Here is a 14555-nt window from a genome sequence, read left to right as displayed (position 1 = left end):
TCGATTGGGTCAAGGCAAGGCATAGAGATCTACTCAGTTAAGTACCGTCATAGGTCTGCCTTCTACCCCGTACAATAGAATCACAAAGACTATAACGGTTCCCTTGAAATGTAATTAATGCTTTGATAGGATAGTTTATCCTATACGCGTAATTTATTACACATACCAACCACTGAATTAGAAACTTTTATTTAATACCGTGTGAGACCTCCTTTAGCTCGAAGTACAGCACACATGCGGTTTGGCATAGATTCCACAAGCTCTTTGATTGGATCTACGTCTACAATATACCAGGAATTCACCAGACAAACTAACTGAGCTACAAAAGTGTGGAGGAAGGATTAAATAAAGAGTATGTAATGGCGGTAGATAATTTTTATAGATATTTCCATGAACGGAGATATGTATCCTTAAGTTGTGGATAATTCTGCACTTCTTGAATTCATGAAATTATGTAGTAAAAGACAATATTCGTTGTCACATAACATATCTACTGTTTCTTGATTAAAGTAATAATAACGTGTCTCTAATAAACTATGCAGCTCAGAGAACTGATGGACAATCTTTGGGGTAATAATTAGAAATCTCTCAGATTTAACGAATAAGGACTTTGCTCCTTGATCTGTTTTTCTAACAGGTCCCCCACATTCTCAATGGGGTTCAGATCCTTACTTTGTGGTGGCCAGGAATGATGGTGGAAGTTGCTGTCATCCTCGCTGAACCACTGCTGAACAATTCCTGTGCGAAGACAGTAGCAATGTCGTCTATGAAACAACTGTCATCTGCTAGACAAAAAGTAAACATTGCAGGATGGACTTGATTAGCAACAATGTTCAGATATTCCTAGGAGGACACCTGATCTTCTAGGTACTACGAAACAGGTCCCAATATCATGGGACCTACTTCGTAGTACCAACAGAACATGCTTCCCACCATGACACCGCTACCAGAATCTGGAGTTATGTTTACAAGACAAGCTAGGTTCATTGCTTTATGGGGATCCGCTACACTTTATGGGGATTCTGCTTACCGTCGGTCGAACGTAACACTTAGTGGCATTTATGCATTTCTAGAATCCTACTACATTATTTAGGTAGCCTCTCTTTGCGCATATTTTACATCATGTGCAATTCTATTCGACTGTTTTAGTATTTCTATGAAAAATTATCATTTGATATTTATTGTTATTTTTGTTCGCTGTATAAATATTGCGTCATTTCTGTCAAAGTTACTAATGATACTAATGAGAGTGGACTGCCTAATAGCCTTCTAACTGCCTAGTCGAGTGCCTAGTAGATAGCATCTCAATCTCACTGGGAGCATGAATGTTTTTGAGAGTATTTCAGTGGCAGATGAATCGCATGGTGCTCTACGAGACCACATTCTGCTTATTGGAGCCCTGAACTAACTAGAAAAAGTTGTCTGTGTTTAGTCTATAGAGCAGGGGCTGCCAGATTATCTAATCTCTAATCCACCCAAAGTACAAAAATACCAATATGGTGTAGGGTTACATTAAAAGTAATTAAAATAAAGATTAGATCTTTTAAATATATTTTAACAAAAGTAATACAGCATAATATTATAACCCATGCATTTCGAATTAACATATAGTCAGAGTAAATAGAATTATTCCTTACAAAAAATTAGCCACAAGTGCATTGCCTCTCCTATTTTATATAATTTTCATCATAATTATTGCATATTGTGTTGAAAATTCTTTATTGTTTCAGGTTAACAGTGACCAATAGTTGTCCAATGGATCTACGATATTTTCCAATGGACCGACAAGCGTGTACTGTAGAGATTGAAAGTTGTAAGTATTCTTTTCTTAACTCTTTTTCGGAACTGAAATTTGACTAAGAAAGTATTGAGTTAACATCATCTGATAAATATGGTATTCAAAAACTTCCTTTCTACCTTACTGGTTAATATAACCTAGAGCAGAAGTACAATAATATGAAGTCCTTATAACGACTGGCTTAAAGGGGCGAAGCAAGAATGCTTTTCATCTTCCCCGTTATCTGTAGAGGACAGTGTAGGGATAAGGTGTTATTGGGCTATTAAAGTTCTGATCATGGCAAGAGGATAACAGCAATAGCCGAGCCTCAGTTAGAACTTCATTGGCTACAGCATTGCCATCCATTACTTTCCGAGGATATTAATAACCGCATCTCACGGTCGATTCCTCCTCCCCGCAAACTAATATGAAGATTGATGCGTTTAATCATAATTTTTCATATACAAATTTTCAAGGTGTATCATCGATATCCATCATAAATAAGATATCTTCTTAATATTTATTATTGTTTTATCAGATCCAATTTTTTCTTTATAGATTCATCGTATTTTTTAAAAAAATATTACTACTTTAATTCAAATAATGATATCATTAAGGAGCGAAATCTTAGTAGAATCAGAGAAAAAGTGCTATTATCGCTATAGTCATCGATATTTCTAATTAAGAAATAAAATATAAACTTAATGTATTTGTCTGTCAAATATCATGGATATTCTCTGAATTTTACAACCATTTGAGAAAGGAATTTACAATCATGAATCGATAATTTTTAATATTTATTTAAATCACTTCTGTGTTCGATATGGAATAATTTAGGGGGAGGGGGGGTGATTCTAAGTTTTCGTCATTTAAAGTGTTTAGAAAAATACTAATTACAACATTAAAGACAGCTGTCTTAATCTGTTTGTCTGAGGTGGCAAAATCGACCATGTACACTGTGTTTATTATTCAAAAGATAATTTCGTTGTACAATGTCTCACTACTGAGTAGCCGATTCAACCACTTAACAGCAGCTGTTCGCTTATAGAACACATATGACGAACTTTTAACTGCTTACTGCAGCGACGCCGAGCGTTTTCACTTTTGTTCAAATAGGTCATGATAATATCACTCGTAAGAATTGAAATATTTGTCATCTATTAGTGCATTGGTTGGAGATTATGTAAAATATTATTGGCATATCATATGCCAGAAATTAGAAACGTAAGTGTAAGATACATAGTCCTTTAGGTGAATTATCTGGGTTCGAATCCCGTCTAGGAAATAATGTTCGTTAGTCTTTATAGAGTTGATACTTTAATAGTTAGAACATTCGTGGATTTGAACGGATTTTGTTATAAAATCCCAAGATGAGATTCATCCTCAATACTAGAAGAACCCATCTCAATTGTACTTCATTAATAAAAGATTCAATTTTTTTTTTTTTCAAATCGGACTGCATATGAATGTTCCCAACAACGATATGCTGGTTTTACTGCCGCACGTGAATCTTCGCCAACTTCATGTTACTTGCGTAATGAGAGTAGAGCCCGTGTGTCATTTCCTTGCACGCCGTGTATTTATTACGTACCTCATCACCCCACACACAAGTACGTGGTTTGTATAGTAATCTTCAATAGTGGGAAATGACGGTTTTGTGTAAGCGCTGTCAGTAAAAATATGCCCCTTTCACATAATTTTTGCACAGCAATAGTTTTCTACTCCCATTATATTTATTAAATGTATAAATTATAATATTTCATTTTGCAGTCACCCAGTAAAATGTTCACGTTTAATAATGACTCTGTGCAAACATTGCTGATACTAAAATCTGAAAAAAAAAAAAAAAAAAGCGAGGGGGATTCATTTCAAAATTAAAGTTCTCTGAATAACTTTATAAGAAGAACATAACTGGAAACAGAATTTACTGGGACTGATCACCGCGACTTAAGCATTTATTACATAATTTACTTATTACAACTGTACAGACTTTTTCAATGTAATGAAAATTACATTTTTATTTTATTTGTATATTTCTTGTTATAGCAGATAATCCAACAAATGATCTATTTTTCCACTTTTAAAATAACTATTATTATGAATCCTACAGTAAATTATTATTATTATTATTATTATTATTATTATTATTATTATTATTATTATTATTATTATTATTATTTGACTAGATGGTGAAGCAAAAATTCTTTTCATATTCCTCGTTATGTGTAAAGAAAATGTATGGATAGGGTAATATAGGGATATAGGCTCTGACATGGCAGGAGGGTAACAGCAATAGCCGAGCCACGTTAAAACTTCATTGGCTACAGCATTGCCATCCGTTACCCTCCAGGGTTACCCATTTTAATCGCCTCGTACGACATGCATAGGTTACAGTGGGGCTTATATGTAAGTAAAGCCGTCTCTAAAAATTAGAACGATCCCTAGACCACTCCATAGTAGCCGAAAGATCGTCCAACTCAGCGTTGGTTCCATTCAGTGACGTCCCACCACCACCACCACCAACACCACCACTACCGAGCAGAATCGCTCATATTCCAGGGAAAAGCGTCCACCGACAAGGCCTCTCACGGGCCACGCCGGAGAACACCCACCCCAAAGACTCAAAATGCTCTCGCAGAGCACATCCCCCAAAAAATCAAGCCCACCCCCTCACCGGGAGGAAAATTCCGGAAGAAACCAGAGAGAACGAAACTCTCGAAACTCAGCGTCTATTTTAGTCACTTCTTACGACAGCATATGTTGCGTTGGCGCTATTCTTATTCCGGCCACCACACGAGGAGGTCTATCTACAGTAAATTATATATATGGTAATTTCTTATATATTTAGATATGTTTGAAACATTTTGGTATGTTTTTATATGTTGGTAGTCTGTTTGAAAAATTCGTGGGTGTGCTTTTATGTCCTTGTAATATACTTGGACTAATTTGATAGATTATAAAATGTATTCGGATAAATTACAGACTTGCAATTAAACTAATATTGCCTACTAAGTTCCAAAATTCCAAATTTATTTCTAAGTTTCATAAAATTTCTCGTTATTCGCCAAAACTGTTCCCGCCATTGACCAAAATGTACTCATCAAAGACCATTGTGTACACGCACGTGCGTGTGTGTGTGTGTTCTCGACACGCATACGATATCGACTTCTCAATATTCAGTGGCGTTCCTCATATGAACATTCCGTTATGAATTAATCGTAATTATCTTCCGCCATGACCTCAGAACAGACATGACAGATTGTTGCTGTCGATGTCTCATGTTGCCGATATCGCACTACTGTCAGGACACTGTTTTCCGTACAACCAGGAAAGAAGGTCATTAATTTTCGTGATTAATTAAATTACATAGGTGTTTGTACACAGCGTTAACCCAGTAGGAGAAGGGACGGTGTCTACCGAATTGCACACTAATTCGAGTGAGGCGTGAACATTCGTTTTGCCTCCTTGTTTCCAACAACAACTTACATATTTAACATGATAATTGCGTTTCGCTTCGGTACACAAGTCTTTCGTGTAAACTTGTCGGATTCGTATTCTTTCATCAAAATCATCGCAGTAAATTTAATTTTCGACTTCTAGGAAACATTAATGAGCGACATTTCGATTTCTAGAAAACTTGCAAAAGATATGAATCCCTCTTCCATTGCACAATCGGGTAACACTTTCTCGGGCAAAACTCGCTTTAAATTCTGGGTTGCTCAATCCTCAGAGTATTTAGTTGAACATTTCAAATGATGGCGATCGATTTAGTCTCTTAGGGAAGGTTTTCGGTCTGAAAAAATACGAACGGACAAAGATGACTGTCTAAATAAGTTAACATCCCTCTGACACCATCAATTAGGTTTATTTCTGTACGGTAGTAAATCGACCTGATGGGGATAATGCACTCATGAGGGAAAGAAATGTAGGATCAGAAAAAAAGCTACCGATTTTTCATCTTTCTCCTCTGGTTTACCGGACAGCTGGCAGAGTGTGCAGCGTATCCACTCTCCTAACAACAGGTTGTGGTTTCGAAACCGCCGTGTTAAGATGGGATACGATGTAAGATCGCCGATGTAAGATCACCGCACTGCTTATTGGAGGCTTATATGGTTTGAAAGGAAAGGGTCTGATCTCTAAAATAGAGTTTCTGGACTAAAAAAGTAAATAAAAATGGAAAAAATAAATAATTTTTAAAAAGGATAAAAAAATTTAGCCCTTTTTTTAAACCAACAGTATTGTCGGTTGAAAACTATACTTTAAGCGCAGTAGTATTCTCATCGTATGACTTGTGCAAATTAAAATTTCTTTGCCCATACCCAGATTTGTTGTTTCTCTGAGGTTAAATGTGCACAGGTATCCACTCTGAAGAAAATACTATCGATAATCCTGTGGCCTTCTCTCTCTTTGAGAAGGTTGAAACTGATTACTATGGAGATATGACGCAAGTGAGTTTCACGTTACTTTCCTTGCCATAAGTACTTATGACTGTAGCCGTGTGTGTGTTCACGGGACTGGTTTGCCACGTCAAACATACACGGAAAACCACCTCCACATGATACCGGTTAACTCACCTGCAGTCGAAAGAGACCAGATAAAGGTTCCTCACGTGGTGGACGGGAATCGAACCCAGATCTCTCCGACCAAAGGGTTTCATCTATACCGACTAAGTTAAGGAGGCTCGAAGTATACACTCTACACACGAAACTGTCAATAATATTGTGCGATTCATTTTGAAAATTTATGCATATCTGAAGTATATAATTCTGCGTTTCATTAGTAAGTCATTACCCTCACCGTGCATCTTACGAGATGGCCCATTAGAGGAACCCCTCCAACACAGTATGAGACTGACTACCTCAGCCTGATGTCGTTCTCACAACTCCGCTACGTAGGAATTTATAGATAAAGAGACTATTTAACTTAAAATGTTTGCCATTAAACCAATAGATGAAATCAAGGGATTGGAAATTTTTGAAATGGAATGAATTTTGGAATTTATGAAATCAAGGGACTGGAATATTTTCCAGTTTAAATCTCACATTTTTATTTTGTTTCATTCCAAATACTGTCGTTTTAATGTTTATTAGGTTTGTATTTCACATTTTCATCGGCAGCCCCCCCCCCCACACCTCATATTTCTTTTTACATTTAGCCTTATCTCTATTGACAATTCCATAAAATTTCATTAATTTTTATTTATGAAAAAAGTCTAGATACCTATATTATTACCTATCTTATATATACATATTGACGTCGTATGCTATTCTCACACAACCTTGTCTAGATGCATGAAATCTACTAAACATAATTCCAGTTCTCTTGTTTGCGCAGTGTTTTATAGTTCCTTTATAGTGTTTATAAAGCTGCTTCTAACTAATGCAATTTTATAGACGCCATATACAGGAGCGACCTTGTCAGGTTCACTTTACTCTGTCATAAGACCATTATTTAATTTTTCGTACAATACGTACTCTTAACTATGAACTGACCTAGTTTTTAATTACTGAGTTAAGCATTTTTCCCAGTTTTATTCTTATGTGCTCAATATTTTATTTGACTGCACTAGGAAGCGAATTATCTCCTTTTACATGATCCAAGAACAATATTTGTCGACAATGGTTTGTTTATTATTAGTAATAACCGTTGTCTCTGTTCTCGTGTATTTACCATGCCAGTAGACTAATAATAAGCGAGATGACCATTAGTTAATGCATTTAAATCTCTGGTAACGAAGATATAGTCCACCTTATTGCTTGCTTATTTGGCTTTAAAGGAACCCAGAATTCAATTCTTCACGTCACTCTTTCTCAGCATCAAGTTGACTCAATTTAGCTTATTTCAGCTTCAGTCTATAACCCAATACTCTTTCTCTTTAATCAACTGGCTCAAATTTTAGGTAGTAGTAGAAGCTTTGTTTAAGCTTAAGACATTTGAATTCAATCAATAACCCAAATTATCACTTACGACAAACCTTTTTTTTTTTTGCATATTCATATGACCTCCAATATTAGGCGATAAGCAGCAAAATGTCGATCATACATAGAGATGATGTTTTGTTTGTTGGCGTAGATAACAATGAGCTCATGTGGACAATGTTAATGATTCTACTGTCTACATATTATGACCAGATTGTTATCATTATATTGCTTTCATAGTAGCTACTTAGTAGTTTTCTGGATAAATTTATCTTAGTCATGAATTATTATCTCAAGAGGAATTCGTTTTACAGATATTTTATACTCGTTACAAGTAATTCGGTTCTAGTTGCTATTGGTAACCGAATAAATTATTATCTCTACAGTAAAGCCATTGCTGAACATGTGCTAGTTTAATGATGAAAATGTCTCCTTAAGGAGATGTTACATGTAAATATAGCCATCTGAGACAAGAAAATAACATTTTTTAAACGTCGTTAAATTATGTGACCTATCAAGGTCAATTAATCAAAGAATTTTGATAATATGTTCATCGTCACTAATTTCAGGAAGTATTTATAATGACAAGGAATGCAACACTTTTATATTGTTATGCGTTGCAGTTTGAGAAAACTTGGATTGCTATGGAGCTTTACGAAGAAAATTCAGCCAGCTTAATTTAAATCGACAGCGTTTACTAAATGAAATAAAACTGCTTTGAATAATAATCAATTTGATAGCCTTGAACTTTCAATTTGTTTCAAAAAGTTAATTCATTTCTAAAATGTTTAATTTCAATAAACCAGTGAACCCTGAGGTGATCCGTTTCCTAATTTTAAACTTTCGCTGAAAATTTTAAGACAACGAAATTACTAAGAAAGAAATAAAAGGCAAGCGTTTTTAGCCTTGTTAAGGCTGCAATGGACAATCTCACAGTTTGTTAAATTTTTATTGCTGGTAATGTGACTGTTGAGTGACCGAATAACTGATAAAATCATTAAGTGATTTTATCAGTTATTCATGATAAATCATGATAAAATAACTGATAAAAAAACTATCCTAGTTGGATTTTTATAAACGGCATGAAATTTACCAATAGATCACAAAATAAAAACAACTTTAATGCAATGCACCACAGTGGTAAACATTAGCTGATATCGAACACTAGAAGAATGTGAACACAAATAATAAAACCGAATCTGCTTGTCACACCACCTCCGTTGGAGGGTACATGTGGTCTACATGACAGATAATCGACCCGAGCTAAATGTGGACACTTATTAGTTTGGGATATAGCAGGGGAATAAAAACCTAGCACTCACTTAATAGCAAGAAAGAGAAAGATATTCTCTGTAGTGGCCAAAAGGACAGAGAAACTGATAATAATAGGCATAAACTTGTATACCTCTTATGCACACGACACTGTCGTGTCGTCATAGGTCTTGGTACCTCTCATGTGTGGGACTGATATAAAAAAAAGATACTTTCCTGATTTGATTGTGGTCATCTCATGCTAAATGCTGTAGAGAATCACTTCAAGCAACGTCCTGTGTAAACATCATAACACAGACCAAATGAATTCCTGTATATATATATATATATATGAGTTTTGGAAATACTTTCTGAATATGAAAGCTCTGCCGAACAAAGCGGCCTTTTGCAGCCGCCCGATTTTTAATCCATCTAACTCGAGTACTTCTAGATGTTTTTTCAATGTTTTAGGGATGGCGCCTAAAGCACCTATTATTATGGGAACAACTTTCGTTTTCTTTTGCCAGATTAGTACAACTTCGACTTGCAAATCGCAATACTTTGTAATTTTTTCATTTTCTTTGTCGTCAATCCGACTATCTCCTGGTACTGATATTTCAATAAACAACACCCTTGTTTTCACTTTTTTCAACCACTGTTATATCGAGTGTATTACATTCCAAGCTTTTGTCAGTCTGGATTTTGAAATCCCAGTGTATTTTAGCTTTTTCATTCCCAACCACTTTCTGGTGAACTTTATGCTTCTAACAGTCTTTAGATACTTTAAACCCGTACTTTTTACATACATGCCAATGCATTATCTTAGCTACGTTATCATGCCTTTTACGGCACTCAATTTGGGCGATTTTTTGCTGCACCCACTTATGTGGTCTACCGTTTCTTCCTTTTCTTTGCACAAACTACATTCACTGTCTTTCTGAATTTTTTGTCTTCCTAACATTGGTTTTAATGGCCTGTTCTTGTGCTGCAAAAATGACCGATTCTGTTTCTTTCTTTAGTGCTTCATTTCTCAACCATTGCCAGGTCAAGTTGCTGTCCGCACTGTCCTCTATGCTGTGAAGATATTTTCCATCTTTCAGTTCCCACTTTTACTTGGTTGGTTTTGTATTCCAATTTTGTCTCCATCGGTTTAAATAAACCCTCTTTCCTTATCTCAGTTAGAAATTTTTCCGTTGTTTGTTGCAGATAATCATTCAAATTTCGTTTTTGTTCTTAAATAACTTGCTTTGCTTGTAATAATCCTCTACCTCCTTTTTGCGTGATAGATAGAGCCTATCAATGTCACTGCGAGGATTCAGGGCTTGGTGCATTGTCATTAATTTTCGAGGTTTTCGGTCTAAATCTTTCACCTCTAGCTGGGTCTATTCAACAATGCCTGCTGAATATCTCAGAACAGGTATGGTCCAGGTATTAATTGCGTTTATCAAATTTCCAGCATTAAGCATTGACTTAAGGAGTTTTCTTAGTCGTCTTATGTATTCTACTCTATTTCTTTCTTTGATCTTATTGTGCAGAAATTCTGATGTTTCTAAAATTCCCAAATATTTGTAGCTATCTTCGAATTTTATTGCCTTGATTATTTCGCCATTGAGTAGCTCGATTTCGTTCAGATATTCAATCTTTCCTCTTATTATTCCAGCGAATGCGCATTTATCTAAGCCAAAATCCATTAATATATCTTGACTGAATATGTGCACAGTGTTAAGCAATGATCAGCGTTCATTCTCTGATTTTGCATACAACTTCAGATCGTCCATGTATAAAAGGTGAGATATCTTTGCACTCTTTTGCGCAGTTTGATAACCATAAGAGGTTTTATTTAAAATTCTAGTTAAGGGGATTAATGACATGATAAACAATAGAGGAGATAATGAGTCTCCTTGAAAGGTACCCCTTTTTATGTTTACCTCAACAATTTCTTCTCTATTCAGAACCAACGTTGTTTTCCAGTTTTTCATGCTGGATTGCAAACATTTTTGTATACGTTTTTACTAATACCTAATAGTTCTGTGCATTTTAAAATCCAACTATAAGGCACCGAATGAAACGCTTTGTTAGAATCTATCTAAGCTATATGAAGGTTAGTTTTTCTACGTTTGCAATATTTTTAAGAATCATTTTATCAATCAGCAATTGGTCTTTTGTGCCTCTTGAATTTTTGCTCTTACCTTTTTGCTCAATTGGGAAAAGATAATTTTCTTTAAGGTAGCTGTATATTTTATCAGCTAGTATGCCTGTGAGTAGCTTAAAAATTGTTGGCAGGCAAGTTATTGGTCGGAAGTTTTCTGGGTTTTCTGGTATATATATATATATATATATCGCGATTTGCAAATCGAAGTTGAACTAATCTGGCAAAAAAAAACGAAAGTTGTTCCCATAATAATAGCTGCTTTAGGAGCCATCCCTAAAACATTTAAAAAACATCTAGAAGTACTCGAGTTAGATGGAATGGATTAAAAATTGGGCAGCTGCAAAAGGCCGCTTTGTTCGGCACAGCTTTCATTTTCAGAAAGTATTTCCACAGCTCATAGGCCCTTAGGTAGGGCTCGAATTACTGGGAATATAACCAGCCTTTTCTTAAGACTGAGGAAGCAAATCAAGCTTTGATGAATATTATATATATATATATATATATATATATATATATATATATATATATATATATTGGAATGATTGGAATATCAGTTGAACTCACTGAATGATATAAAACGAGCAATGATCACCGGAGATCCATATCATTTGTTGTCCCAATGTTAGATGTAATATTTCGTCTACCCTGATCACTTTTCAAGGTTCAATGGGGGTAACTGATTTTCCAGAATTATGACTCTCTTCCTAGGAAAAGGAAAAGTCATTATATACCGGTTGACTGAACAATGGTGTGCAGAGAACCATCTCGTTGACTGTCCTAGTTTATATGCCATATTTATTTCAGCATGATCATGTTCAATGTAAAAGGCTTACTTGAGGCAAACATATTTTCTAAAGCATGACTATGGACGTTTCTTGATCACTAGGAAAAGGAAAGACAGTGATACAATTATCTGATTTGGAAATTACTTAAACTAACCGAATAACTTAATATGAGCAATGATCTGCAGAGATTAATCTCATTTATTGCTCCATGTTAGCCCTATTTCTTCCAGCTTGATCATGTTCCCTTTATAAGTCTCGCTTTTAGTGACTTTAACGAGGAATGCATGATCTGTAGAGATCTTTTGTCGTTTATCCCAGTTTAAATGTCAAATTTCTTCCGGCATGATTGTATAATGAAAAGGATCATTTGTGACAACTGCAATTCCTGAATCATGACTGTCATCCTAAGGTCACTTTTCCTGGACACCAGTAAAAGGACAATGAAACCACTGTGTTATCTGAACATCAGTGGAACTCACCGAATGATGCGAACGAGCAATGATCTGCAGAGATCCATCCTAATCTCTGTTTATTCTCGTATTAGACGTCTTATTTATTCCAACCTGATTATGCTTGGCGTACAAGGCTCATTTAAACTGTAGTTCTAGAAACATGTCTCATCCTAGCTTTCGTTTCCTGAACTCCAGGAAAAGGAAGGACAAGGAAACCGTAGTTCAGTTTTGCACATCAACTGAACTCACTGAATGACTTAAAGCGAGCAATAATCTCGAAAGATCCTTCTGGTTTAGTGTTCCAGTGTTACACCAGTTAACAGAAATGCAGACCATTTCTTCTTCTTGATAACTTTTGAGTAATGCCGATGGAAAACATTCAGTTTTGTGGAAAATAAATGAAATTTATCCTAAATTAAAATAATTAAAAAAAAACCTAACCTTCAACGTACTAATGCACTATAAGTCTAGAATCCATCGTGGATGGGAGTCCATTAAAACGATTTATATCACTATTTCAATCACTAAACAGGCGTCATTCATTCTTAACATTTTTGTGCTATTCTTCAACAGTTTTGGAATTAAATAACATTGGATAAAGGTTCTTAAATATAGGAGATTACTACGCATGTCTTTCACATCATTCTGATTCAAACTTATAAGAAAACGAACACTTTTAAAGATTGAAAATTAAAGATAACTGATATGAATTTATGTTCAGTCTTCTTTTATCTTTAAATACTAAAGACAAAAGAAGACTAAACATAAAAGTATAAAGAAAAATAATGGTTTTGTCTATTTGTAAGAATAGTTATTTCAAAGGGACGAAATCGCTAAAAATATCGATACGAACTGTTGTGACATCCGCTTCGGCAGCTGCTGGTTAGTGTTGTAATCAACCATTTCAAGCCTGAGCCAAAATTAGAACACAGCATCATCACGTGAATGGAATAAGCGACACTGTCCCACTATGTTTCTGAAGGATAACGCAAATTTGTTTATCCCTCTGTGGAATTGGTAGCTTGTAATGATCACGTTCGTGTGAGATTACGACTCTTCTGGGTAGCATTTCATAAATAATGTAATTCAGTTTGCATCATATATTGGTGTACTTACAAAACGATTATAAAAACATAACTTGGAAAAAATTGCGGCTTATTTATGGATTTCATCTTTGCAAATTCATAGCGTATATCGATGAATGGCTGATGAAAAAAATAATGCCATGAGAATCTTCGATTTCCTGAACCGAATGATGCGGTGTTTTAAGAAATTCGGTAAGAATTTTATGTTGATCCGCCTTATCTGCAACAGTATTTGCAATATCCTCCCTTGTTTATCATTAGGCGTTTTAGATATTAGTTAAAATTAGCCAGCCGGTTTTCTAACAATGCAGTGTAATCGTTGTACGTTTACACTGCATTGTTAGAATAAAATTAATTATTTTTTTAACCATAACCTCTGATATTTGATAATATTTATTTTAATGGGTGGAGCATGTGTAGGAAAGGCCACCAGGTGGTTGATTATCATATTTGTTTACATTAAAAAACTGATTTAGATTTTAAAATTTAAGAAATATAAACATATAAGCTATGTGAATGTTTTAATTCAAACTGCTTACACTATTAGCCATAGCTGTTTGTTTTCAAACATATCGTGAAAGATGGTGAAACATATCACATTTGGCAGAACACATGCTACAATAGAAAAGTGTTCGTTAACTGTTTATACGCACGTATTGTAATTAATATAATATTCATCCTTATAAATGTCACCCTAATGTGACAACAAGGCCTTAGTAATACGCTTAGAAGCATAAACTTGCCTAGTTAGAGAAACGTGTGTGAAACCCGTAAAATAGGCGATTGGCTTTGTTTTTAGTTGTTTTTCAAGCGAAGTTTTTTTTTTATTTAGGTAGTACAAGCAGGAGTACATTTACATTCTAAATAGTGTAAATGTCGGAATGTTGTTCTAATTATAACATGATAGGAAAATACAGTGCAGAATAAATGCTCTCTCTCTCTCTCTCTCTCTCTCTCTCTCTCTCTCTTGTGCAGGCACGCTCGTTTTCTGCACGCACGCACGCACACACACACACACACACACACACACACACACACACACACACACACACACACACACACACACACACACACACACACACACACACACAACAAAACAATAACAATAAATTGCCTCTCATTGCACTGCAGTCCA

General features: G+C 35.2%; 1 protein-coding gene across 1 annotated transcript in view; it reads left to right on the top strand.

Moving 5' to 3' along the window:
• Positions 1–14555, top strand: part of LOC150107419 (gamma-aminobutyric acid receptor subunit beta-like) — a 415258-nt gene that overhangs the window by 190679 nt on the left and 210024 nt on the right. The window contains exon 5 of the mRNA XM_090391284.1: positions 1731–1813. Coding sequence (XP_090247410.1) covers positions 1731–1813 — 83 coding nt within the window. The remainder of the gene's footprint in view (positions 1–1730; positions 1814–14555) is intronic.

Source organism: Typopeltis vanoorti, chromosome 4, assembly GCF_054136105.1.
Source record: "Typopeltis vanoorti isolate ZY-2024b chromosome 4, IOZ_Tvanoo_1.0, whole genome shotgun sequence".
NCBI lineage: Eukaryota > Metazoa > Arthropoda > Arachnida > Uropygi > Thelyphonidae > Typopeltis > Typopeltis vanoorti.
Note: the sequence above shows the minus strand (reverse complement) of the source record. Positions and strands in the feature narration are given on the sequence as shown.